Genomic DNA, 27,239 nt, shown 5'->3' on the forward strand with positions numbered 1-27,239 from the left:
CAGAGAGAGAGAGAGAGAGAGAGAGAGAGAGAGAGAGAGAGAGAGAGAGAGAGAGAGAAGCAGAGAAGGACAGAGACTCTCAAAATGACATATTAACTAGTAGAAGTTCGGGAAGATGCCAGAGATAGAGAGACCTGGCATATGTAGGCACAGCTAACTCAAGCATATAAACTATAAACCGAGTTAAGGAATGTAAGAACTTTGTTGTTAGATGTATTATATAGATAACATTCAACTTTGGTTCATTCATTACTTATATCTCTGCAGTGAAAAAGAAAATTGATGTATTTAATAAATTGTTTATTTAAAGTACCTTCTGTGTTCCAAGAGCTGCTGTGAGTGTTAGGCTACAGTTCTGGACTATTCAGAGGAGTCACTTTTAACCTACGTGATCTTTATACCTACCTGAAAGTTATTTTTAAAATCATACAGTGTCATGTCCTAAAAGCCAACAGTGAGGTATGTTCTTAGATTCCTGTAGTTCTGTCTACTGGAGAGGCTAAGCCATGATTACCACTTCAACTTACAAACCACAAGGAATCCTAAATACCATAGAGGGACCCCCATCTCAAAAAGAAGTTTCCAAAGGAGAGAAGCAGCCAGCAGTTCTCCCATCATGATACCAACAAACCACATCAAAGCAGCATGGGTCAGTAGCCATAGAGTGCAAGAGTGTCACTCACACATTGGTAGCAATTGAACAACTCTCTAATTTGACATAAGAGGGAAATTACCAATAAGAAGGAAATCATGGTAATGAAACCTAGCCAAGTACACAGTGCTAGTGAAGTCTTAGAGGAGACTCTGTAACCAATACTTTAGTAACTGCACAATCCCAAACTACATTCTAAATATTTATTTTTCATATGAGTGATCCTTACCACTCATCAAAACCTCTTTGCAAGAGACGGAGACCATTTCAAAATAAATAAACAAAACAAACAACCAGACCCCCAATTATCAAAATTAAGACTTTTGAGGCCCAGTCCCAGTGGAAACATATACAAAAAAGTTCTACACAAAATAAAATATAGAAAGAATTTGCCAAAGTCATCAATTGAGGCTGGACAAGAAAACCAAATAGAAGGTAGAATTCCAAGAGCAGACTCAGAAATCAGAGACCCGCTCATTCACATACACAGAAGTCCAATAAAAGTGATTACCTGAAAGCTGTGGTATATAACATAGAGAACCTGGTGCAGTCCTGTGTAGGCCCTATGCTTTCTGCTTCAGTCTCTGTGCGTTTATGTGAGCTTTGAATAACTGATTTGGAGGGGCTTGTTCTTCCTATGTTCTCCTATCTCTCCTGAATCTTACATTCTTTCAACCTCCTTTTCCATGGGATTCTCTGAGCTCTGAGGAGAGGAATCTAATGAAGACATCCCATTTAGAACTATGTGTTCAAAGGACTCTGTGTAATGTCGGACTGTGGGTTTCTGCATCTGTTCCTGTCAACTGCAGGAGGAAGCTTCTCTGATGATGACTGAATAAGGCACAGATCTATGACTATAGCTGAATATCATTAGGAGTCCTCTTACGGATTTTTTTTTTTTTTTTGACCGTGGGTGTTTGGTTTTTCCTGAGGTCTCTGGGTTATCTAATCTCAGGTTCCTGATCACCAAAGCAGTATTGGGTATGATTCCATCTCATGGAGTGGTATCTGATGTTAGTTAGCTGCTCCCACAAGTTTTATACCATCGTTGTTTTAGCATCTTACATGAAGGACAGATTGTAAGTCAGTTTGTGGCTCGGCTGGTGCTTCCATTTTTCCTTTGGTATCCTACAGAGTATCTTCCAAAGATACTAGAATATAGGAAGAAAGGCTCTATGTTCAGTCAGTTTTCTGACATCCCCATTTTCTTAGCAACAACCTAGGTTGTTGGAGATTTCCATGGAAATTTGGCCAACAACTCAATTCAATGTTACCCAGTCCAGCTACTGGAAGTCTCAGTTGATGATAAGAAATGGCCAGATGGGACTTCATATATCCCACAATTAAGAGACATGATTTAGGATCACCTTTCTATATTTGAGGAAGTTTCCAATGCTTGAGGTTCCCATATCATCCCTTAAATGCCCCCCAGTTCCATCTGTCTTTCCCCACATTTTCTCTATCAAATCTATCTCCTTTATCCTCCCCACTTGATCACCTTGTTCCTGTCCCCACCTGCCCCCAGTGCATTCTAAAATCTATTGTATTTCCCCCTCTTTAGGAGATCCATGTTTTTTCCCATGTCACTTCCTCTATGCCTAACCTCTCTAGGTCTTCAGATTGTAGTTGGTTATCATTTATGTAAATGGCTAATGTCCACAATAAGGGAATACACACCCTATTTGTCTTGCTGGGTCTGGGTTACCTCACTTGGGATGATTTGTTCTAGTTTCATCATCCATTTACCTACAGATTTCATGGTGTCATTTTTTTTTTTTTTTTGACAGCTGAGTTAAATTGTGTAACTTGATTATGTAAAGTAACCAAACTTTCTTTGAGTGACATGTTGTTTCCAGTTCCTGGCTATTATGAATAAAGCTGCCATGAACATAGTTGAGCAAGTGTCATTTTAGAATGGAGTGTCCTTGGTCATATGATTAAGAGTGGTGTATCTGGGTCTGAGGTAGATTAAGTCCCAATTTTCAGAGAAACCACTATATTGATGTCCATAGTAGCTGTATAAGTTTGCTCTCCCACTAGCAGTGGAAGAGTATTTTTCCCTTGCTCATATCCTCTCTAGCAGGAGCTGAGCTGTCCCTTGTTTTGTTGTTCTGAGCCATCCTGACAGGTGTAAGATGGAATCTCCAAGCCGTTTTGATTTGCATTTCCCTGATAGTTATGGATGTTGAGCATTGTTTTAAGTATTTCTGAGCCATTTGAGGTTTTCTATGGAGACTTCTTTGTTCAGATCTGTACCTCATTTTTAAATTGGGTAATTTGGCTTGTTGATGTGGAGGGTTTTTGTTTTTTTTGTTTTTTAATGTATTTTAGATATTATCTCTCTATTGGGTATGGAGTTCCCATTGTATAGGCTACCTTTTGTCTTATTGACAGTGTCCTTTCCTTACAGAGGTTTCCGTTGTATGGCTTCCTGTTTATTTATAGTTGTTGTTCTTAGATCCTATGCCATCAGTTTTTCCTTTAGGACATCCTCCTTGCTAATGAGTTCAAGGTTATTCTCCACTTTCTCTTCTATCAGGTTTTATGTTGTGGTCTCTGAGCTATTGGAGCTGAGTTTTGTGGAGAGCGCTAGGTATGGATCTATTTGCGTTCTTCTACATTCAGGCATCCAGTTTGACCAGCACCATTTGTTAAAAATGTGGCCTTTTTTCCCAGTGTGTATTTCTGTCATCCTTATCAAAAATCAGGTGTCCATACATATGTGGATTTAGGTCTGAGTGTTCAATTAGATTTTCTTGATCAGTGTGTATGTTTTTATTCCAATACCATGTGATTCCATTACTCTAGTTCTGTAGTACAGCTTGAAATTGAAAATGGGCTCAGGATTGTGATTAGCAGCTGTACTGGATATTTTTTTTTCCCTCTGAAGTTGAGAATTGTCCTTTCAAGATCTGTGAAGAATTGTGTTGAAATTTTGATGGAGATTACATTAAAATGTATAGACTGCTTTTGGTATGATGGCCATTTTTACTATGCTAACCCTACATGTTAACATAGATCTATGAACATGAGAGATCTTTTTGTCTTCTGATATCTTCTTCAGTTTCTTTCCTCAAAGATTTGAAGTTCTTGTCATACAGGTCTTTTACTTGCATGGTTAGAGTTACACCAAAATATCTTTTATTCTTCCTGGCTGTTGTGAAAGGTGTTGTTTCCTTAAATTCTTTCTCAGCCATTTTATCGTTTCTATATAGGAAAGCTACTAATTTTTTTCTTTTTTTAGTTAATTTTGTATCCAGCCACTTTGCTGAAAGTGTTTATCCCTGGTAGAGTTTTTGGGGTCACTTATATATATTGTCATATCATCTGCAGAGAAAGATAATTCAGCTTCTTCCTTTCCAATTTGTATCCCTTTGATCTCCTTCTGTTGTTTTATTGTTCCAGTGAAGACTTCAAGTCCTGTATTGAATAGGTAGGGTGAGTGGGCAACCCTGTCTTGTTCCTGATTTTTGTGGAATTGCTTTGAGTTTCTTCATTAAGTTGATGTTGGCTATGTACTAGTCTTTATTATTCTGATATATGTTCTTATATCCCTATCTCCAGGACTTTTTTCATGAATAATTGTTGAATTTTGTCACAGCCCTTTTCTACATCTGATGATTATATATATATGTATATATATATATATATATATATATATATATATATATATATAGTCGGCTACTCTATACCAAATCATCCCCATATCTCTCAAATGAGGTCTACTTGATCATGATAGATTATCTTTTGATGTGTTCTTTGGATTCCACTTACAAGTATTGTTTTTCCAAGTTATTTTTTTCTCTTTTTAAATAATTATTTTATTTATTTACATTCCAGATGCTGCTCCACCTTTTGGTCCCCATTCCCACACTTCTTCATCCCAGTCCCCCTCCCCTTTGCCTCTGATCCTGTGCCCATCTTCTTTTCCTGGGGCCTCAAGTCTCTACAGGATTAGGTACATCCTCTCCAACTGAGGCCAGACAGGGCAGTCCTCTGCTATGTATGCGCAGGGTGCCTCTGATATGCCCATATATACTCTTTGATTCATGTCTTGGTCTCTGGGAGCTCCCAGGGGTCTGGGTTAGTTGACACTGTTGGTTTTCCCATGGGGTTACCATCCCCTTCAGCTGCTTCAATCCTACCCCTAACTCTTCCATAGGGGTCCCCATCCTCAGTCTAATGGTTGGCTGCAAGTGTCTGCAAGTGTCTCAGTCAGCTGCTAGTAGGGCCTCTCAGAGGACAGCCCTGCTAGGCTCCTGTCCATAAGCCCAACATGGCATTGGTAATATTGCCAGAGTTTGCTACCCATCCATGGGATCAATCCCAAGTTGGGCCGCTCACTGGTCAGCCTTTCCTTCAGTCTCTGCTCCATTCTGGGCTCTGCATTTCCTTTAGACAGGAACATTTCTGGGTCAGAAAATTTTACTGCTGGTTGATAACCCAGTTACTCCACTTATGGCCCTATCTATCTACTAGAGGTGATCTCTAGGTTTCCTCTCCCAACTGTTGGACATTTTGGCTAAGGTCACCCTCATTGACTCCTGGAGTTCCTCACATTAGTCAGCTGCTAGTAGGGCCTCTCAGAGACTCTCTAGAGGGTCCCCCTACAGAAGCTGCATATTTCATTCACTCTCCTGGCCCTCTGGGCTTCTCTCCTGTCTTGCCCCATACCTGATCCTGCCTCCTTTCCCCCTCCTCCCCTCTCCCACCTAGATCACTCAATCCCTCTGCCTCTCATGATTATTTTGTTCCTCCTTCTAAGTGGAATTGAAGTATACTGACTTGGACCTATTTTGTCAAAGGCTTTTTCAGTATCTAATAAGATGATCATGTGACTTTTTTCTTTGTGTTTGTTTATGTAGTGGATTATGTTGATAGATTTCCGAATATTGAACCATTCCTGCATCCCTGGGATGAAACCTACTTAGTCATGGTGAATGATGGCTTTGATGTGTTCTTGGATTTGGTGTGTGATAATTTTATTGAATATTTTTATATCAATATTAATACACAAAATTGGTCTGGAGTTCTCTTTCTTTGTTGGGTCTTTGTGTGGTTTAGTTATCAGAGTAACTGTGGCTTCATAGAATGGTTTAAATAGTGTTCCTTCTGTTCCATTTTTAGGACGAGTTTGAGGTGTATTGGTATTAGCACTTCTTTGAAGGTCTTGTAGAATTTTGCATTAAAACTGTCAGGTCCTGGGTCAGAAAATACTTAATTTTAGAGTCTGACTTCCTAGACATACAAGACTTAAATTGATACTTTATTTCAATTCAGATGGGTCATTTAAATGTTTCTATATGTAAGGAAATAATATAGTTTCAGAATCTGTGTTTAAATAAGTCATTTATACCTTATTATTAGGCTTATAGTAATTTGTGTTATTGCTGAATGATGCAGTTAGGTTGTAACCAAAGAGCTTCATCATTCTTGGATTTGATTAATAAATGATAACTTGACTATTAGGTTGTGAACTATTGCCCTGACAGAATTATTTAGATGGATAGTATCAGTGATAGTGATAAGGCTTTCTAAGTTTTTATACCTAGTAGGACTTTAATTTTAAAAATTCTATTTGTTAAAACTGACCTGTAAATACCTTTTGTGGTTCATTTTTAGCCTCCAGCTGAGCAGGCCAAAGCCAGACTACAATTGGTCCTTGAAGCTGCTGGTAAGTTTTAAAAATTAACTTCTATGAAATAAAAATGTCCATCTAGTCTACATGCTTACATATGAGTCAATTTTTTTTATAAACTCTCACATATTAATAAAATCTAGGTCATATGTTTAGGTATATGTTACTTACTTATAGTTGACATATAAAGGTTCTAAAAGGTCATTCTTTACATGTTTATAGATAAAACGGGTATTAATTTTACTGATTAATTTGTTAAGAAATCCATTTGATCTTATCTTTTATGGATTGTAGTTACAATGTAGTGGAAAGAATTCTTTAACTCTAGATCATGATTTTTCTGACATTTTTCTCTGGACATTTTATAATATTGCTATTCTTATTTAAGACTGTGGCCTGTTTTTATTTAAATTTTGTGTAGGATACATTTGATTCAGGTTTTCATTGTTTTGGTGAAAATTAGGCCCATAATATTTAAAATTCCTCTAATTACAATAAACTAGTTTAGTTGATTGGACTATAAGTTCTGTTGCCATCTAGTCTTAATATGCCATGTTTAATTTTCCAGTGGGACAGCTTCACAAAGACATTTATTTGCCTCTTTATATATCTAAATATCCATGCTGTGTTTTTTCCATATTGATAATTTGTCTTAGTATCCTCCTGAAATATACATAAATTGTTAACCTTTTAAAGGGTTACTAAGAGTTTATGTATTACAGTTTGACAAACTAAGGATTGAAAGATAATTGTAGACTATCCAATGTTGGTTATTATATTTATGAGAAAACACATATGTGCACACTGAATTAAGGATCTTTTGTATTAGCTATTTACTATTATCAATTACTATAGAAATGTGGTTTTGAGATTGTAGTGTATATATAGAATTACTACTTTTCATTACCGCTTTTTTATCAGGCTACTTTTTTTTCATGCTAGTACTGTGAATAGATTGGTATGTAATGATATAATGTTATGTATTTCTTTGAAAAATGCCTAGTATTACCTTTAAGGATATCTTATTTCCTCAGAGGGAAAATAGATAACAGGATGGGATGGAATAAGAAGGCACATTGTCATAATTCTGCTTCTCTGTTCCCATAATGAATTCCAGAGGTAAAATTTTTATTATCAATAAATATACAAAGAAGAAAGGCATTGGAAGAACTTTAAATTACCCCAGTTAAGACAACCTCTTACCTCTGAGTAATTTCTTCTCATTTTCCTTGTTTCTGACAACCATCCATCTGCCTCTGTCACTGAGACTTTATATGAATAGAGTAATATAGAACATATGGGTTTTTATATTTGTCATGTGGTATTTTGAAAGTATATACATCCATGTTGTAATACCTCATTATTCATTTCTTTTTATGGTTAGATAATGTGTGTGAACAACTTGCTTATATCTTCATTTAGTGATAGAAATTTTATTATTGAATAATGTTGTTGTAAGTACACATGGACTAATTTGAACACCTGCTTTTAGATCCTGAGAGTGCTTTTCTAAGGGATAATTGTGTGGCCATTTGACAGTTCTTCAATTCTTTTAAATCTCAACAATTTTCCATAGTAGACAAGTCAGTTTGTATTCTCATCAGCAATATACAAATGGTTTCCTATTGTAACAATTAAAGTTTAGTACCATTTCAGTTAGCTGTTTGTAAGTCTTAAGGTTGAAGATATTTTGTGTCATCAATCCATCATCAATGAGTGACTGTCTTGCAGGACTATTGTGACAACAAATATAGGAAGTGCCTAATCCTACTCCATTGTAGTTACTAGAGAGCATCTTTTCGTGTGGCAAGAAACACTGCATGATCATTTCTCAGGCACAATTTTATAATGCCATTGCTTTGCTAAAAAGTATTGAATGTCTCTCAGTACACAAACAGTTTTATATCTGCTTATGACTCTTAAGATTCTGTCCAGTGGATCCACACAATTTATAGTGTTTGAAAAATTTTTTGTACACTTTCAACTTTCCTCTTCCTTATCTCCCCTCACATCTTCCCCATCTCCTTGTCCCCCCTCCCCCTTTCTCTCCCTCTTTCTCTCCCTTCCTCCCTCCCTCCCTTCCTTCCTTCCTTCCTCTCTCTTTCTCTCCTTTCTTTCTAGAAAACAAGAAAAACCTAGCAAGCTAAGTTTAAAATGAACAAAAAATTGAACACAAAGATAAAGCATGAAAAACTCATATATCACAATATCCACAATCATTACATATCAGACAAAATACCAAGGTAAGGATAAAACAAAACAAAACAAGTTATTATGATATAAACCAAAACAGAAACAGCACTCCAAAAATCCCATTGAGTTAATTTTGTGTTGACCATCTATGTCTGGACACGGGGCCTGAGCTTTGTATACCCAGTGGGACTCCTTTGAAGAGAACTATTTTTTCTTTGCAAACAGATGACACTTGGAGACAGCTTCTGGGTTTGAGGATAGAGATTTGTGTCCACGTCCCCTCTCAAGGCTGAGATCCCATCTGGCCTAAATCTGTGGAGGCCCTGTGCATCCTACTATAGTCTCTGAGTTCATATGCACAGCAGTTCAGTTGTATCTGAAACCTTATTTCCTTGCATTTCCAACTGCTCTTTTTTTTTTTTTTTTTTTGAGGAAAATCAAGCTACATTAATTTGATTTGCTTTATAACAATTTTACCTAAATGGTTTGGCTTTAGACCACATACAATTAATTATCATATTTTAATTATATATATATTAAAAAGAATCACCATAATATTGCCATGTATGCATATAATGAGTGCTGGTGTATACATCTTCTGACATTCACAGAGTAATGACCACACAGATACACATTTCTCTATTAACAGATGATTTAGAATACTCTAAAACTGTTTAGCAATTTTTAAGGAAGAATGAAGAGATTTTGTCATATAGTTTGATGGAGAGATTTGGAAAAACACTGACCAATGCTTCACTGCCCCAAAGGAGATGCTTGCCTGTCTCGGAGCTCTGGCTCTCTTTCCACCCACACCAATAACTTTCTGATTGAACCTTCTATTTAGTTCATCTCTGATATAGTGAGCTCCTCATGGCATTTCTTTCTTTCTTTTTTTTTATTAGATATTTTCTTCATCCACATTTCAAATGTTATCCCCTTTCCTTGACTCCCCTTTGAAAACCTCCCATCCCCTACCCCTACCCCTGCTCATCAACCCACCCACTCCTGCTTCCTGGCCCTGGCATTCCCCTACCCTGTGGCATAGAGTCTTCACAGGACCAAGAGCCTCTTCTCCCATTGATGACCAACTAGGCCATTCTCTGCTACATAGGCAGCTGGAGCCATGAGTCCCACCATGTGTTTTCTTTGATTGGTGGTTTAGTCCCAGGAAGCTCTAGGAATACTGGTTAGTTCATATTGATGTTCCTCCTATGGGGCTGCTAATCCCTTCAGCTCCTTGTGTCCTTTCTCTAGCTCCTTCATTGGGGACCCTGTTCTTAGTCCAATGGATGGCTGTAAGCATCCACTTCTGTATTTGTCAGGCACTGGCAGAACCTCTCAGAAGATAGCTATATCAGGCTCCTGTCAGCAAGCACTTGTTGGCATCCACAATAGTGTCTGGATTTGGAGATTGTATATGGGAGGGATCCCTAGGTGAGGCAGTCTCTGGATGGTCATTCCTTCAGTCTCTGCTCTACACTTTGTCTCTGTAACTCCTTCCATGGGTATTTTGTTCCCCCTTCTAAGAAGTACCACACTTTGGTCTTCTTGAGTTTCATGTGGTTTATGAATTGTATCTTGGGTATTCTGAGCTTCTGGGCTAATATCCACTTATCAGTGAGTGCATATCATGTGTGTTCTTTTGTGATTGGGTTACCTCACTCAGGATGATATCCTCCAGATCTTTCCATTTACCTAAGAAATTCATAAATTCTTTGTTTTTTAATAGCTGAGTAGTACTCCATTGTGCAAATGTACCACATTTTCTGTATCCATTCCTCTGTTGAGGGACATCTGGGTTCTTTCCGGCTTCTGGCTATTATAAATATGGCTGCTATGAACATAGTGGAGCATGTGTCCTTAATATATGTTGGAGCATCTTCTGGGTATTTACCCAGGAGTGCTATAGCTAGATCCTCAGGTAGTACTATGCCCAATTTTCTAAGGAACCACCAAACTGATTTCCAGAGTGGTTGTACCAGCTTGCAATCCCACCAGCAATGGAGGAGTGTTCTTCTTTCTCCTCATCCTCACCAGCTTCTGCTGTCACCTGAGTCTTTGATCTTAGCTATTCTGACTGGTGTGAGGTGGAATCTCAGGGTGATTTACACTTCCCTGATGACTAAGGATGTCTTTTTGCATGAGAAGAGGGTTTAGTGAAGATTTTATATATATTCATATTCACATTGTCCAGTTTTTGGTTTCTGTATTACTTCCTATCTCCTATAGAAGGAAGTTTCTCTGATGATGACTGAGCAAGCCTCTGCACTATACCATGTCATTAGGTTTGATGTTATTGCTCTATTTAGCAGAACAATAGTATTTGTTTTCTCTCCTATGGCCTACCTAGTCAGGTTTTTAGCCACCCCAGCAGTGCCAGGTATAAGTTCTATCTCATAGAGTTGGTCTTAAATCCAACCAGATATTTGTTGGTTACTCCAATAGACTTTGAACCGCTATTGTACCAGTGTATCTTACAGACAGGTCACCATTGTAGATCAAAGAGTTTGTAGCTCCTTTGATATCATCACTTAGTAAGGATGAAGACTCTAGTTAGACACCAGCACCAGTTCTCTGTGTTCACTGAGATGTGTAGATGGTCTCCTCAACAGAAGGGCTTCCCATTAATTTGTGTAAAGCAACCATTAGTCTTGGCAGTCACCTGAGTTTATTGGGGGTTTCCATGAGGGCTCATTTAACCAACAACTCAATTAGATGTAACCCATTTCTGGCACTGGAAGATTTACTTGATAGCAACAGATGGGTAGTTGGGGATTTCTTCCCCCTGTTATTTGATGATTCCATTTGTATTTATTTCATATATGGATATATTTCAAGCAGCTTCCACTGTAGTAGGTTTCTCTATTATCCCTCAAATGACCCTCATTTTTAATTGTCACTCTCCCTACTCCTCCATACCCCCTTCTCTCTCCCTCTCTGTCTCTCAATTTTATCCTCCTGTTCCAGTCTCTCCCCCTCCATTGGGATCCTTCCCTTCTCCTTAATCCCTTACTCGTTACCCAGCCTATGTGGTTACATGGATTATAGCATGCTTATGGAAAACTTAGAAGTTGACATCCACGTATTTGTGTCTGGAATATCTTACTCATGACTTTCTTCTACCTCCATCCAAATACTTTTAAAGTTTATGATTTTGTTTCTTTTAACAGCCAAGTATTATTTCATTTTGTAAATGTACTCCATTTTTTCATGATCCACTCATTGATGCACATGTAGACTATTTGAAATTTTTGGCAATTATGAATAAATCAGCAGTGAACATAATTGCACAGGTGTCTCTGTGGTACAATATAGAGTCATTTGGGTATGTGCCAAGAGTCCAACAGACTCTAAAAGAATCATTTCTTAAAATTCATAACTGTAAACTATAATTATTCCTTGCATTCCTTGTCTATGTTCTGTTTGCCTTAGAACTTTTTGCTCATGTTTTGTTTTGTTTTCTTCTATTTCCTTTCCCTAGTAGGTTATTTTTTCTCTATCTAATACATAAGTCATTTGTGGAGAAACTAATGATCTGAAAATTTAAAACTTGATATATTTGTATGCTGTGGAAATTAGAATAGAAGCTATTCAAGAAACTAGGAATAGACATACATATGACCCAGGCTATATACCAGAAAGACTTCAGGTGAGTACCACAGACAAACCTTTACTTCTGTATTCAATACTGCATAATTCTTGATAGTCAGAAATGGTCCCAGCCTAGATGTCCATCAGATGAACAGAAAAAGAAGATATGCAGACAGACAGACAGACAGACAGACAGACAGAGGAATTTTAATCAGCTAGAAAAAAGTGCAATGACATTTACAAGGAAATGGGTAGAACTAGGAATATTAAGTGAAATAAGCAGATTCAGCAAAATACCATGTTATATACAGAACATAAAATTACATATGTGTGTATCTGCACATATATGTGTGTAGATCATAAAACTAGAAAGGTTATTTTGAGGGGGATGGAAAGAATGAAAAAAGGATGTCAAAGACTGTCTTAGGGACAGGAATCAGCCCTGGGGAGACTGGGGAGCCATGGGGGAGAATGGCGCCAGGGAATGATTGTAGTCAAGTTACAATGATATGTGTGCATGAATTTCCCTATTGCCTGTTAACTTTGTATGCTCACCTAAGGAGCACTCTTAAAAGTTTCAAAAATATTCAAATACTGATTGTAACTAAAGGATGAATTTTGTGACATTCCAAAATTTTTGAGATGACTATGATATATGACTTTATAAATATAAACTTTAAGTTAATACATAACAGAAAATTACAAAGTAGTCTGATTATCAAAAAAGGAGGAAGGAAGATAAGTTTACCTAAGCACTTGTCTTTGTCACTCTTGCTTCTACTATTTGATTTGATAGCATCATTCCAGTATTATCTGTTTATTCCCCCCCCCCAAAAAAGCAACTCATTTTATACTAATATTTTCATGAGCCTAAAGAATTCTCCAAAAGACAATTGTTTTTCCCCAGTATGAGGAGGAATATAATTGGCTTCCATACCTCTTTAATTTCCTTTCTCAGTTTTTATTGGTTATTTTGTTTATTTATATTTCGAAAACCCCTATCCATCTCCCCCTCCCCCTACTTCTATGAGTATGCTCACCCACCTACCCAAAAACTCACACCTCATCGCCCTAGCGTACCTCTGCTCATACATCAAGCATTCACAGAACCAAGGGCCTCTCCCATTGATGCCAGACAAGGCCATCTTCTGCTACATATGCAGCTGGAGCCATGGGTCCTTCCATGTGTACTCTTTGGTTGGTGGTTTAGTCCCTGGGAACTCTAGGGGACTGGTTGGGTAATATTGTTCTTCCTATGGGTTCACAAACCCCTTCAGTCCTTCCCCTAACTCTTCCATTGGGGGTCCCCAGGCTCAGTTCGATGGTTGGCTGCAACAGCATCCACCTCTGTATAGGTAAGGCTCTAGGAGAGCCTCTCAGGACACAGCTATATCACACTACTCCCAGCAAGCACTTCTTCTTTTTTTTTTTAACTTATTTTATTAGATATTTTCTTCATTTACATTTCAAATGTTATCCCGAATGTCCCCTATACCCTCCCCCCATCCTGCTCCCCTGCCCACCCACTCCCACTTCTTGGCCCTGGCATTCCCCTGTATGGGGCATATAAAGTTTGCAAGACCAAGGGGCCTCTCTTCACAACGATGGCTGACTAGGCCATCTTCTGCTATATATGCAGCTAGAGACACGAGCTCTGGGGGTACTGATTAGTTCATATTGTTGTTTCACCTATAGGGAGCAAGCACTTCTTATCATCTGCAATAGTGTCTGAGTTTGGTGTCTGCATATGGGATAGATCCCCAGGTGGGTCAGTCTCTGGGTGGCCTTTCCTTCTATCTCTGCTCCACCCTTTGTCCCTGTATTTCCTTTACATAGGAGCAATTCTGGGTTAAAATTTTGAGATGGGTGAGTAGCCCCATCCCTCAACTGGGGGCCATGCCTAACCTCTGGATATGGTCTCTATAGGTTCTCTCTCCCCTTGGTTGGGTATTTCAGCTAATGTCATCCCCGTTGGTTCCTGGGAGCCTCTTGCCAGCTTGCTTTCCTGGTGTCTGGGACTTTCTGTTGACTATCCCCAGTTCCCTATCCGCCATTGCTATACACCCCTGTTCAATTTCCTGACCCTCTGTACATCTCTCCTGTCTCCTCCCACACCTGATTTTTCCCCTCCCCTTCTGGGTCTTTTCACATAACTATGGCTTTCCTCCCTCAGCCCCGTGGGTACTGGTATTACCACTGTAAGCTACCATGCTCAGCTTAGTTAATAGCTTTACTTCTACTGTATCTATTGGTTCTTAAATTATTATTATATTGATCTTAAATTATACTTCCAATGTCATGAAGAAAAGTAGAAAATTCTTTTATTTCATGTTTGATAGAGCAACTTACCTTAGAATCTATTTGTAATAATACTTCATCTGAATAATGTTTATGACTCTTTGAATTGTATCTATAGTTTTCAAAGTACTTTCATAAATCCCTTATTCCATGACTTATCAGTAAATAGTGAAGTAATCAGCTCCATTTCACAAGTATGGAAACTCGCATATCTGAATAGTAACAGAATTAGGAAACAAATGTAATGATTTCTGACTTTTGAGCTTTTACTCCCTGCAGTCTCGATGCTTGAGCATTGGTGGTCAGGAAGAAGAGTAACAGAGAATGTTACCAAAGGCACGTTTTATTTTCTTTGACTTGCATTACAATAAGTTCTAGCTTCAGATTTGCCTTAGATTCTGAAGTGTTTTTGCTTGATAATGCAGAAGAATTAAAGTTCAACTTGTGAAATAGCAATTTTTCCTTAACTATGTAGAACATTCATAGTATCTAACTGTATAACTTTGAAAAGCCTAGGTTAATAAACAGTCATTAGTTTCCTGTTCTAAATCTGGTGCATGCATTTCAGTGACCCCTCCAGATATGGAAGTGGGTTAAATGTTAAACACAGGTTATTTGCATGTATGTACAAATTATAATCCACATGATTAGTCTTGCTTAGCAATATACCATAAATGGCTCACTTCCTCTGCAGCATATTAGATTGAGATCTGCGTTCCTCAGTTCCCTTTAGGTGCTCTGAAGCCAGTCCTCATCCTTCCCTTCACAAAGACTGTGATCTTAAGGGTTCCAGCACTTCATTTCAGTCTAGCATTAAATACTTATGATTCCAAGAATTACAAATGAAGATAATTGATAAGGTTATTACCTCTGGGACCATAAAAATCTACTCTGCTTTACCATTTCAAAGCCAACAGAGAAACTCGCTCCATAGGTGATGACCCTGAAATAGGATGATTTGTTTTGACAAAGGTTTGATGTTAGGACACTCCCCTATTCTCATGCAGAGCAAATGACAAAAAAGTTCACTCAGACTTCATATCAATAGTTTGTAGATTTTTTTTTTTCTCTGTGTTGTCTCTTTTGGGGCATCCTAGTAGACTAGATTGTAGCTGGTTCAATCATTAACATAACTTGCGCTTGGGCAAGTCATTCTATGTTATAGCCTTTACTTGTTAAGGAATTTAAGTTAATACCTATAAAATACTGCAATCTGGTCCACACTGTTCCAGTAAGTGGCAGCAATTCAGTGTGCAAAGCATTATAGCGTGGTGTTTAGTTCTGTAGCTAGGAGACTTTTGGCTGCAGAAAAACCTATAGCGACATTGCTAATGCCTGCTGAATGCTAGTTGTTCATTCATAAAATGAAAATAACAATGTGAACTTCCTGAGATGTTAGGAAACCAAAATAAATTACTGTAATAAAGTCTTTAGCATTCCTAACCTATACAAAACTCAGCATTATAGAAATCTTAGCTAGGAAATTCACCAGCTGTTCTCTATGAGATCATCTGAATGACTTTATGAAGTTACTGAAGAGAAGCTGAGTTACATGTCTTCCTCAGGCTTGAACTGCTAGATATTGCCAATAATAAAAAACATTAAGTGAAACATCAAACAGTTTAGTTTACTTAGGCATTTGTTAAAACTTTCATCAAGTATAATTTTTGCCAGGTTCAATATTCTACATAAAGTTAAATATAGCTTTAATGCAAAATCAAATTGATAATGTTATGTTTGTTAACAACAATGGATCTGATGTTTGTCTTTTGTTACTCCAAAAAGATAAACCTATTGTTTTCTAAGGGAAATCATTAAGTAACTTGTTTTTAAAAGATATGTTATTTATTTTAGCATTTATTGCATATATATACTGGAATAGCTGTTATTTCTGTCTAATCGTATTTAGTAAGAAGAAAGCTATCAGTGAGAGTCTAACAGTATCAGAGCAACTTGCCATGTTTGAGCAGATGTTAAGCAGACAGTAGTTGAATGTTAATTTTGAGAGGGTGGTATGCTTAAGCCAAGCTGAAGTATGTTGCATGTGGGCCTTCTAGATTCGAGTACAATGCTCGATCTCTGGGGAGAGTTTTAAAGCTAAAGCTCTTTCTTTGGGATCCTCTATATGGACTCTATCAAGTCAGTAGAAAGCAGATCATCCCTAGGCTAAAGCCCTTCAGCTTTTGTTATTGGGCTCTGTAGACCTGTAATTAGGCCTCCTGGCAGGCCTTGCAGGCCAGTTAATGGTCATATGGAGTTTCTGTGAGGCAGACTGGCTTTGTATAAATCCTGGGTAGGAATATGTTTATGGGTCACTTCCTACCAGGACCAGGCTTTGTCCTTATGCCCTGAGGCTGACAGGGAGCAGGTTCCCTTGACCATAGACTGTTCTGTGTGCAACTCAAAATCTACTTCACTAATCCCCAGTGTAAACAGAGGATTTAGAAGGGCTTCTGTCACTTACAGTGCCAATTCACTTGGGTGTCTGTGAATTTATTTTCCCTGACTTCATTACTGAAAGACTGACAAGTGTGTAAGATTTTGATGGCTGTTTATACATCAAATGTGTGCAAATGTGCAGATCATTTTTAGTGGGTTTAGAATCATCCCAAATAATTTATGTGGGATAATTTAATGTGGAGTTGTATAAGTAGTTTCTTAGAATTGATTACCTTTCAATATCTTTGCATTTTAAATCATTAAAAATTGTGTATCAATAGTCAGTCTTTTCTTTTAAGTAGAACTATAGGTCTTCTTTTTCTTCTTAAAAGTAAAATAACATTGTGTAAAAAAAGTTCACCAAAGTGATCATGAGGATTTTAGATGAGTAAAATAAATAAATAAATAAAACTTTTATTATTCTGAATATTTTACATTAAGTAAAAGTTTTATTGTAGTATAGCAGAGCTTTGGAGGGGAATATCAAATTATTTTATAAAGTGTTTAATGAAAATTTGATCCATAAAGTCTTGAAAATAATGGGTGCATTTATTGAGAATTTTCTATATTGTCATTATTTAATTTACATTTTTCCTATGTTTTAAGTATTTTTAGAATGGTTCCTATGTGTACCTATACCTATGTTGAAACAAAGTATTTGGGTTTTAAGAAAATAATGAATGAAAATCTACTTTTCTTTTTTGTTTAATGTAATTTTTCTAATTTTGGTTTTTTCTTTATCAATGAAATGATACTAAAACTAGATTGTAAAGAGCTTAGAAATCCTAAGTGCATGTTGATAAGAACTGTCACCTCTCATCCATAGAAAAAAAAAAAAGAATGAAAGAAATTTTCTTTTGAAAGAAAGATAAAATGATGAATACTTTCCTGTCTCATCTAGTAAACAAGTCCTCAGCAGTTTGCATTTCATGATATAAGAATGGCTCGTGACAGATGTGGCTGTAAAGACCACATACGTGGATTGTATGATTTTATTCTGGTGGAACAAATAGGATCACTCATTACAGTTTAGTCTTTTTTTTTTTTTTTTAAACCCACCACCACCACCATCATCATAAAACTGTTTAAATAGAGCATCCTTTTGGTGTTGTACAACATCTTTCCCTAAATTTAGGAAAAGTTGAAGGCAACAAAGAGCCCTCCGTCTCTCTCAGGTGATACATTATTCATGCTCTTAGCATTAATTCTGTATATATTTTTTAGAATTTTTCTGAGTACTTTGTTGACATCATTTTCCCTCCCTCTCCTCTCCTGTTCTGTAATCCAACAAAGTTAAGATTTTGTTCTATTTTTATAGTTTTTAAAATGTTATTGCAGATAATTAGAAAGTACATAACATTTAGTTATTAAGAGCACTAAGTTTTATTGATGTTTGTAGAATTTATGACAAACATTGCATACTCAGAACTTTGTTCTCTCCTAACTAGGAAAACTATAGTGTGTGCTATTTGTCTGACCACTATAGAAATATTAATATAGTTTATATATATTTTAGAATTTAAAGAAAAAGTCGTGAACTAAACATGTAACTTTATTCTCTTTTAGTATTAAGCAAGAGTCAGTATTGGGGGGCTGGAGGGATGGCTCAGTGGTTAAGAGCACTGACTGGTCTTCTAGAGGTCCTGAGTTCAATTCCCAGCAAGCATATGGAAGCTCACAACCATCTGTAATGTAATAGATCTGATGCCCTCTTCTGGTGTGTCAGATGACAGCTGCAGTGACTTACATACATAAAATAAATAAATAAATGTGGGGGAGGGGAAGGGAAGGAAAAAAAAGAGTATTTATATTGATGGTGCATAGGAAGCTGATAGTGTTTGTGGTCTCTGAGTAGCAGAATTGGTAGACTTAAAGCATTCTATGTGCCCTGTCTTCCTTTCTGACTGTGCTCTGGTTATGCATTATAGGAAAGGTTTGTTCTGAATGTGATAAATCTTCCCTGATGGAACTTGACAAATGTGTACAATGGTGTAACTCCAACCTACGAGAACACGTTCTCCAGAAAGGCCCTTTACTCCTTTGGAAGTCAGTTTTCTCTTCCTTAATCTCAAGTAGCCACCTCTAATGTGCTTTGTGTTACTGTAGTTACACAAAATAAATGTAAAAAACCAAAAAACCCTAAATCAGTATGTGTTAGGTAAAGTATTATATACATATTGTTAACATGAATTTGTATCCAAACATTTTGTAAATTCAGACATTAATACCTTGGATATTTAATTGTATTTTCCACAGAGACATTCAATCTTTCACCGTTGTGATGTGAACTACTATTTCTCAGTGATTTTTGTTTGTTTGTTTCAGATGTTTTTCTGTTTCCATTTTGCTTCAGTATTTTATCACAAATAAATGTTGTATTTTCTTAAATGCCTTTTCTTTTAAATGAGAATTGCTGTATCTTTTGAAATTATATGGATTTTTCCCATACTTATGTATTTCATATTACTTGTTAAAGTCTTTTACTTTTAGGAGTAGCACCTCTTGAATATGATATACTTACTTTTATATATTGCCTCATCCTACTCTGTAAAATTTTGTTTTACCTCTATATATTATATAACAATATGTATATTTCTATAATTTTATATTATATGATGATTATATGATATTGACCCTGTATATTGATATATAATATATTGTGTATAATTAAGCAATATCATAATGATTAAGTAAATATTACACATTATATTTATCATATCTTGTACTTAGCAATATAAATATACTGTTACAGACATTTCTGTGCCTGGTTCCCTCTAAGATATGTCAGTTTCTAGTCCACGATAACTTTTTTTCCAAGATTTATTTTATTTATATGGGTACACTTTAGCTGTCCTCAGACACACCAGAAGAGGGCATTAGATCCCATTACAGATGGTTATGAGCCACCATGTGATTACTAGCAATTGAACTCAGGACCTCTAGAAGAGCAGCCAGTGCTCTTAACCACTGAGCCATCTCTCCAACCCTTGTTCACAATAACTTAAACAATAGAATCCTTGGTTTACTGATACTCAGTAGATGAGTAAATTACTGGTAGCATATGTAAATGCTACTGACAGACCACTGAAGTTAAATCCTGATCTGGAATTTAGAGTAATTTGGAAGCAAAAGAATTGGCTCAGTGTTTAGGACCACTTGCTTTACAGAGGGCCCACAGTTTGGTTCCCAAAACCTATGTGTTAGCTCATGACGTTTTCTAACTCCAGTGCCACATCTGATATACTCTTCTGGCCCAGCCAGGCAGAAGGCATACCCATAGTCAATATACATACATGCAGAGGAAACACTCATACAAAAAATAAAAATGAGTAAGTCTTTTAAAAATTTAAAAAGTAGTTATGGATTTCATTTTTATATGAAACATATGAATGCATATAATAATTTCTTCGCTATTAGTGTTTGTTGTTTAGAGTACTGTTGTAAGCTGCATCTCTTTAACACTCCTGTTTACATTCCTGCATTCATATAAGTGGTCCTAGACTGTCTTCATTATGGAAAGCTTCAGCAATGGATGCTTACTATTCAGGGAATACAGGGAAAACAGTTGTCTCCCGCAGTATGCCAATGGATTGGGTATTTTCTTTGGTTGTGATATCAGAGGGAATTCATAGTACAACTTCTCTCTCTATAGGGCAACCCATTGTATATTTAAATTACTGAGAGGTTTTTTTTTTTCCTTCCTATAGGACTACTTTTTAATTTAGAATTTATAGCTATATAGGTTCTCATAGAAACAGGTAAAAAGTGATAGTAGGAAAGTGGAGGGCGATGCAAGTCTGGGAAGGACCTCTGTGCTTACTCCTCATTCTTCCTCTCTAGCATGAGAAGGGAAGCTCCGCTTGGGTAATCCAGACCCACAGTTTCCAGACTTCCTAACATGGACGTCATGTATACATAGGAAATGCAGACGTCACTAGACTTTGAAAAATTTATATATGCAAAGGCACACAAAACAGCTTTTCTTTCCTCTTTTACAGTCCACTAATAATATTTAATTCAGTGAGCTAGTATGTCCACCTCACACCAGAACAGCTATAAATGTGGCCTGACAAAAGCCATAAATTTATATAAAACATAGGATTTTTTTCATAGGTTTTGGGGTTTTGTCTGCTCTGGTGTGTGTGGGTGTGCATGCATGCAAAGCTTGATTATGTGATTCTAGGGCTATGTAGATGACAGAGTTGCCACAGTGACAAAGAGTTAGCCATGCCTGCTTGAAGTCAACTTGAAACAAATGTTATCTGATCATCAAGCTTTACATATGCCTATTTTCAGAAAGGTTTTTGTTAGTATGCCAATTATATAGCACTTTTGCTTATAAAAAGTAATTTCAGTTTTGAATTTTAAGATAAGTTTACTTTTAATACTTTCTAATTAAATGCTATATGTCTTAAATTCTGACACCTTTGTAAAAGAGTATGTTAAGCTAGACAAACTGCAGTTAATTCTCCCTGTGACAGTAGTTTCATGTAAGCCGTTAAAGCCAAGCTGGCGAGGTTGGCAGTGCTCTTCCGTAGCCTTCTGAGCGCTGAGATTTCAAGTGTGTACCACCACATCTGGCTCCATGTAGACATTTGCTGTTGGTTCTAAATTATTCCATATGATTCATTCCTACTATTAAATTTGTTAATTAAAGCTTAAATAACCATTGGTTTTAATAAGAAGATGGTAATTCTGAGATTTTGATAAGGCCCTTAACATTGTAGAATTTTATTTATTTGTTTGGTTGGTTGGTTTGGTTTTTCGAGACAGGGTTTCTCTGTGTAGCTCTGGCTGTCCTGGAACTCGCTCTATAGACCAGGCTGGCCTCGAACTCAGAAATCCACCAGCCTCTGCCTCCCGAGTGCTGGGATTAAAGGCATGCACCACCTCTGCCCAGTCTAGAATTGTTTAAAAAAAAAAAAATCCTATTTGTGTATTGTCATTATTGTGAAAATGCAAAGAGACCTTGAAATGTAAGTGGAACTTAACAGAACCTTGTTGACTAAATCAAAGAACATTTGCATGTAAGAATACAATCAAATATTTCTTTTTAAAAATAAATCTCTCTCCTGCCCCAACTCCTCTCTTTGGTTTTTCAAGACAGGTTTCTGTATATGGTGCTGGCTGTCCATGGACTAACTTTGAAGGTCAGGCTGGCCTCAGACTCAGAGATCTTTCTGGTACTGCCTCCTAAGTGCTGAGATTAAAGGGTTTTGCCACACCAGGCTGAGCTTTATATCTTCCTATTTTTTTTTAATTATTTTATTTATTTACATTCCAGCCACTTTCCCCCTCCTGGCCTCTCTTCCACAGTTGCTCACTCCACTCCTCATCCCCCTTGACTGTGAGAGGGTACTCCGCCCCATACTGCACCCACCAGGCATCCCCTTCTCTGGGGCCTTAAGTCTCTCCAGGCTTAGGCACATCTTCTCCCACTGAGGCCAGAGCAGGCCGTCCTCTGCGATATGTGTGCAAGGGGATGGGGCTTGGGGGGGGGGGGGTTGGACCAGTTCCTGTATTCTGCCTGGTTGGTGGCGCAGTCTCTGGGAACTCCCATGGGTCCAGGTTAGTTGAGACTGCTGGTATTCCTATGGGATCACCCTCCCCTTCAGCTTCTTAAATCTTTCCCCTAATTTAACCATAGAGGTCCCCAACTTCAGTCCAATGGTTAGGTATAAGTGTCTGCAACTGTCTCAGTCAGCTGTTGGTAGGACCTCTCAGAGTACAGCCATGCTAGACCTTGTCCACCCCCCAACCCCCACCATGAGATGGATCCCAAGTTAGGCCAGTCACTGGACTGCTTTTCCTTCAGTCTCTTCTCCATTTTTGTCCCTGCAGTTCCTTTAGACAGGAACAATTCTGGGTGAGAAATTTTGACTGTGGGTTGGTAACCCTGTCCCTCCATTTGAGGCCCTGTCAATCTGCTGGAGTTGGACTCTCATGTTCCCTCTTCCCAATGTTTGGCACTTTGGCTAAGGTCACCCCCATTGAGTCCTGAGAATCTCTCACCTCCCTGGTCTCTGGGACTTTCTAAGGATCCCCACCACATCCCACCACCAGAGTCCATATATTTCCATATGTGGCCCTCTGGGCTCCTCTCCTCCCCCCCCCTCCCCGCCCCATACCTGATCCTGTTCTTTTCCCCTCTTACTCTCTCCTCCCACCCAGGTCGCTCCCTCCCTCCCATTGCCTTCCATGATGATATTGTTCCCCCTTCTAAGTGAGATCGAAGCATCCTCACTTGGGCCTTCTTGCTTGTTAAACTTCTTACGGTCTGTGAGTTATATCCTAGATACTCTGTATTTTTTAATAATATCCCCTATCAGTGAGTACATACCATGCATGTCCTTTTGGGTCTGTTACCTCACTCAGGATATTTTCTAGTTCCATTTGCCTGCAATTTCATGATTTCCTCATTTTTAATAGCTAAGTAGTATTTCGTTGTATAAATGAAACACATTTTCTGTATCCATTCTTCAGTTGAGGAACATCTGGGTGTTTCTAGTATCTGGCTATTACAAATAAGGCTGCTATGAACATAGTGGAGCACGTGTCCTTGCGTAGTCTGCAGTAGAAAAATGAAAATAAATCCATATTAATCACCTTGCACCAAGCTCAAGTCCAAGTGGATCAAGGACCTCCACAGAAAACCAGAGACACTGAATCTAATAGAAGAGAAAGTGGGGAAGAGCCTCAAACTCATGGGCACAGGGAAAATTTCCTGAACAGAATGCTAATGGCTCAACAATTGATAAATGGGACCTCATGAAACTGATAAACTTCTGTAAGGTAAAGGAAACTGTCAATAGGGCAAATCAGCAACCTACGGTTGGGAAAAAAAATCTTCACTAACCCTACATTTTTTAGATGTCCAATATCCAAAATACATAAAAAAAAAACTCAAGAAGTTAACCTCAAAAAAAGGGGGGGAGGGGATACAGAGCTAAACAGAATTCTCAATAGAGGAATCTACCATGGCTGAGAGGGCTTAAAAAATATTCAGAGTCCTTAGCCATCAGAGTCATTTGTAAATCAAAATGACTCTGAGATTCCACCTCACACCATTCAGAATGGCTAAGATCAAAAATTCAGGTGACAGCAGATGCTAGTGAGGATGTAAAGAAAGAGGAACACTCCTCCATTGCTGGTGGGATTGCAAGCTTGTACAACCACTCTGGAAATCAGTCTGGAGGTTCAATCAGAAAATTGGAAATAGTTCTACTGATGACCCAGCTATACCACTCCTTGGCATATTTCTACTGTGTAAAATTTATAATTCTGTTAGATAATAGTCCTATAGGAAGGCGAGAATATTCTTTGAAAGTCCTGTCAAGGTTAATACTTTTACCTACTTCTGTGCAGCACAAATTCTCAAGTCTTTCAAATGACAAATCCCATTTTTTTAATTGTTTCACCCATTGTCACTGTCATTGGTAACTATAATAATATAGAATGTATCTTTAAATATTAAAACTTAAGAGCTAAGAGTTGCTCTTTGATCTAAGGATTATTGAATATATTTCTATTACCTGGCTATCCAAAATACTTAGATAGTTTAAGATCCAACTTAATTTCAATTAAGATTCCTGCCTGGCCTTTGAAACAGTTGGAGCCTTTACCTTTTTTAGGCTGGCACAGCAAAGGAAGAAAGAAATTTTAGGTCATTGTAAGAAGTACCTAAGGTACCTACGGTACTCTAACAGTTGAACCTTCTGAGCACAGTCACAAAGGCCACCAAGTACTATAAAGTAGATCCATTTAACCTGTACCTCACAGTGAACTCCCTTCAGTGTCTTCTAATTACCCAATGAAAACAACAGCTCAAGGTCAAGGTATTCTGTTTGATGTTTTGTCTATGGAGTTCTGCATGGAAGAATACACACAGCAGACTGGGAAAATGTGTCTAGCATATACAGCATAACCACTGATGATTGCTGGGATACAGCAGTAGTTACTGGTAAATAGCTCAGCAGTTTCCCTATTGCTGCTTAGTGTCAATAGAAAAGTGGAGGGAGAGCAGGTCTCTTGAGCAATTTTAGTGAAATTTGCTTTTTTCTTACATAAGTTTTCAAATAATATGTAGCACTCCAAATTTGCTATCATTTTCATTATTTACTTAGAATTTTACAGGATAGCATGCTTTCCGATAGAATTTATTTGAAGAAAAATAATTGTGCTAGGGTCCATTCCAGACAGTGGACTAGTTGCAGTTCTTTGGATATTGTTCTTGCCTCTTTGGGGCTTACAGTATGAGACAGTTGTGCAGATGAGTATAAGGTGCACAGTACCTTGATGCTAATCTAGTTTTTAAGCTTGACTTTATCAGCTGCTATACTAAGTGCAAAGTGTTTCTTTTCAAAAGTACAGAAGAAGGAAGGATTGTCTGCCTCTGCCTTAAGAAACAAGAGCTCAAAAAAAAAAAAAAAACCAAACAAACAATAAGTGTAAATAATGAACAAAGAATTTCCACCTTTAAACCTTTTGTAATAATATTTTGTATTTTATATTTTCTCACCTGATATCTTTACAAATCCTATGAATTAACAATGGCTTCTAAAAAATGGTAGTATCAATGTAAGTAATAAAGTTCTTTTGATATAGTTACTGAAAGAATATTTATCATTGCCTTATTAAATATGGGGAAATAAGTGTGCCATTTTTTCCAAATGGTTTCATTTGCTCATGTTTTCTTTGTTGATCCAAATGAATGAAATTAGAATAAACAATCTCTAAGTCATTTGTAATCAGGAGCTGATTAATGGAGTTTGGTTTCAGAGCCATTATTCACTCACGAACACCTGATATCTTTCCCATAAACAAATTGTGTTTGTCCAAATTAAGAAATTAAATGAAGCATTTGATGAGTTTATGATTGACCCTTCCAACTCAGAGCCCATTAGTCAATGTCGTCATCATAGAAAATGGTTTGACTAATGTGTTGTCTGAGGAAGCATGTGGATTTATTATGACTTCTGATTAATGCTCACTGCAAGCCAGACAACTAGATTATAATAATTTTTTGATTCTCATTTTAACAGTCATTGAAGAATTTCATTTCTGATGAAATGCATTTATGTGCCATTAGATTTAGGGACGACTTTATGGTGTTGAGTGGGTAATTTTTTCAAGTATATATTTTAAAAGGGATTTAGTATAAACTTAGAAAAGGTGGCTTTAAATATGGCCATACATCTTTTGACTTTTGTGGACGTCATTCTTTCCTTTCAGAATAATAAACTTAAAAGACTTTTAACCTAGAATTTGTTATCAATAACTTTAAGAGAATAAAAATATTTGAATTTCTTTTATATTAATTTAAACTTTAATATGGTTACGTTCACCAATAAAATAAGACCCTCTTTACGTATCTGTTCGCAGCATTAGTACTGGATTTCCACTTTCACAACCTGGTTTTTTGTTGGTTTTATTTTGTTTTGTTTTCAAGTTAAGATTCAAAGCAATACACTGTGCTGTGGCACTTTCATATGTATGCATTCTTATATCCCGTGCTCATTTCTCCTCCTCTACATTCTTCTCTCACGCATTTGTTCCCATTTGAAGTGGATTTTTAATGGAAGAGTTTAGCTGAACAACTGTAACTTTAACTGTAGTTAGAGGCCTGCTCAGGCAGTGCAAGGTGAAAAATATACGGGGAGAAAGAAGTTAAACTCCTCACATATGGAAAAGTGTAATCTTCTGTAAGTGTAATGGAAGGAGGTCCTGGTAAGGATTTAAAAAAGTAAAAAACATAGGAAGTCATCACCATTTACAAGCTAGACGTATGTACAGGAATTATTGTTTTCTTGTGAAATAAATCAGTGTGCATGCCTCAGAAAGTGGGGACTGAGGAAAAGAAAGATCTGCATGCACCAGTACTTACTCTTTTGGAGACTCTCTGTTGTACTCATACTGTGCACATGTGGTGGTACACCAATGTTATTTCTTGTTCTTCCTGATTTTATATTTAAGAAGAAGGAAACTAGCACCAGATAATTGGCTGCCACACCGTCCTTACTCTTTCATTTAGTTTACAGCAGAGTATAGTCCTGATAGTCACAGGAGAACAATGAGAAAAGACAGCCATGAGTAATTTCTTTCAATACCTTAAAGATCTTAAGATGCACCCAAATTAGAATCTCCCTCCCAAACTTCTCCTTAGGTAACTGCTTTATTTTAATGAGATCAAAGTGTCAATGTAGCAAAGGATAGAGTGAGTTAGAAGATGTCATTGCATTGAAATTGATAGAGGAGAAAGTGGGGAAAACCTCGAAGATGTGGGCACAGGGAAAAAAATTCTCAACAGAACACCAATGGCTTGTACTGTAAAATCAAGAATTGACAAATGAGACCTCATAAAATTGCAAAGCTTCTGTAAGGCAAAAGACACTGTCAACAAGACAAAAAGGCCACCAACAGATTGGGAAA

At 37.3% G+C, this 27,239-nt stretch overlaps 1 protein-coding gene across 1 annotated transcript in view; it reads left to right on the forward strand.

Annotated features, from left to right (window-relative positions):
• The window catches only part of Rsrc1 (arginine and serine rich coiled-coil 1), a 300,961-nt gene that overhangs the window by 215,828 nt on the left and 57,894 nt on the right, over positions 1-27,239 (forward strand). The window contains exon 7 of the mRNA XM_029538027.1: positions 6,275-6,326. Within this exon, the coding sequence (XP_029393887.1) occupies positions 6,275-6,326 (52 nt within the window). The remainder of the gene's footprint in view (positions 1-6,274; positions 6,327-27,239) is intronic.

The sequence above is a fragment of the Mus pahari genome, chromosome 4, assembly GCF_900095145.1.
Source record: "Mus pahari chromosome 4, PAHARI_EIJ_v1.1, whole genome shotgun sequence".
Lineage (NCBI taxonomy): Eukaryota > Metazoa > Chordata > Mammalia > Rodentia > Muridae > Mus > Mus pahari.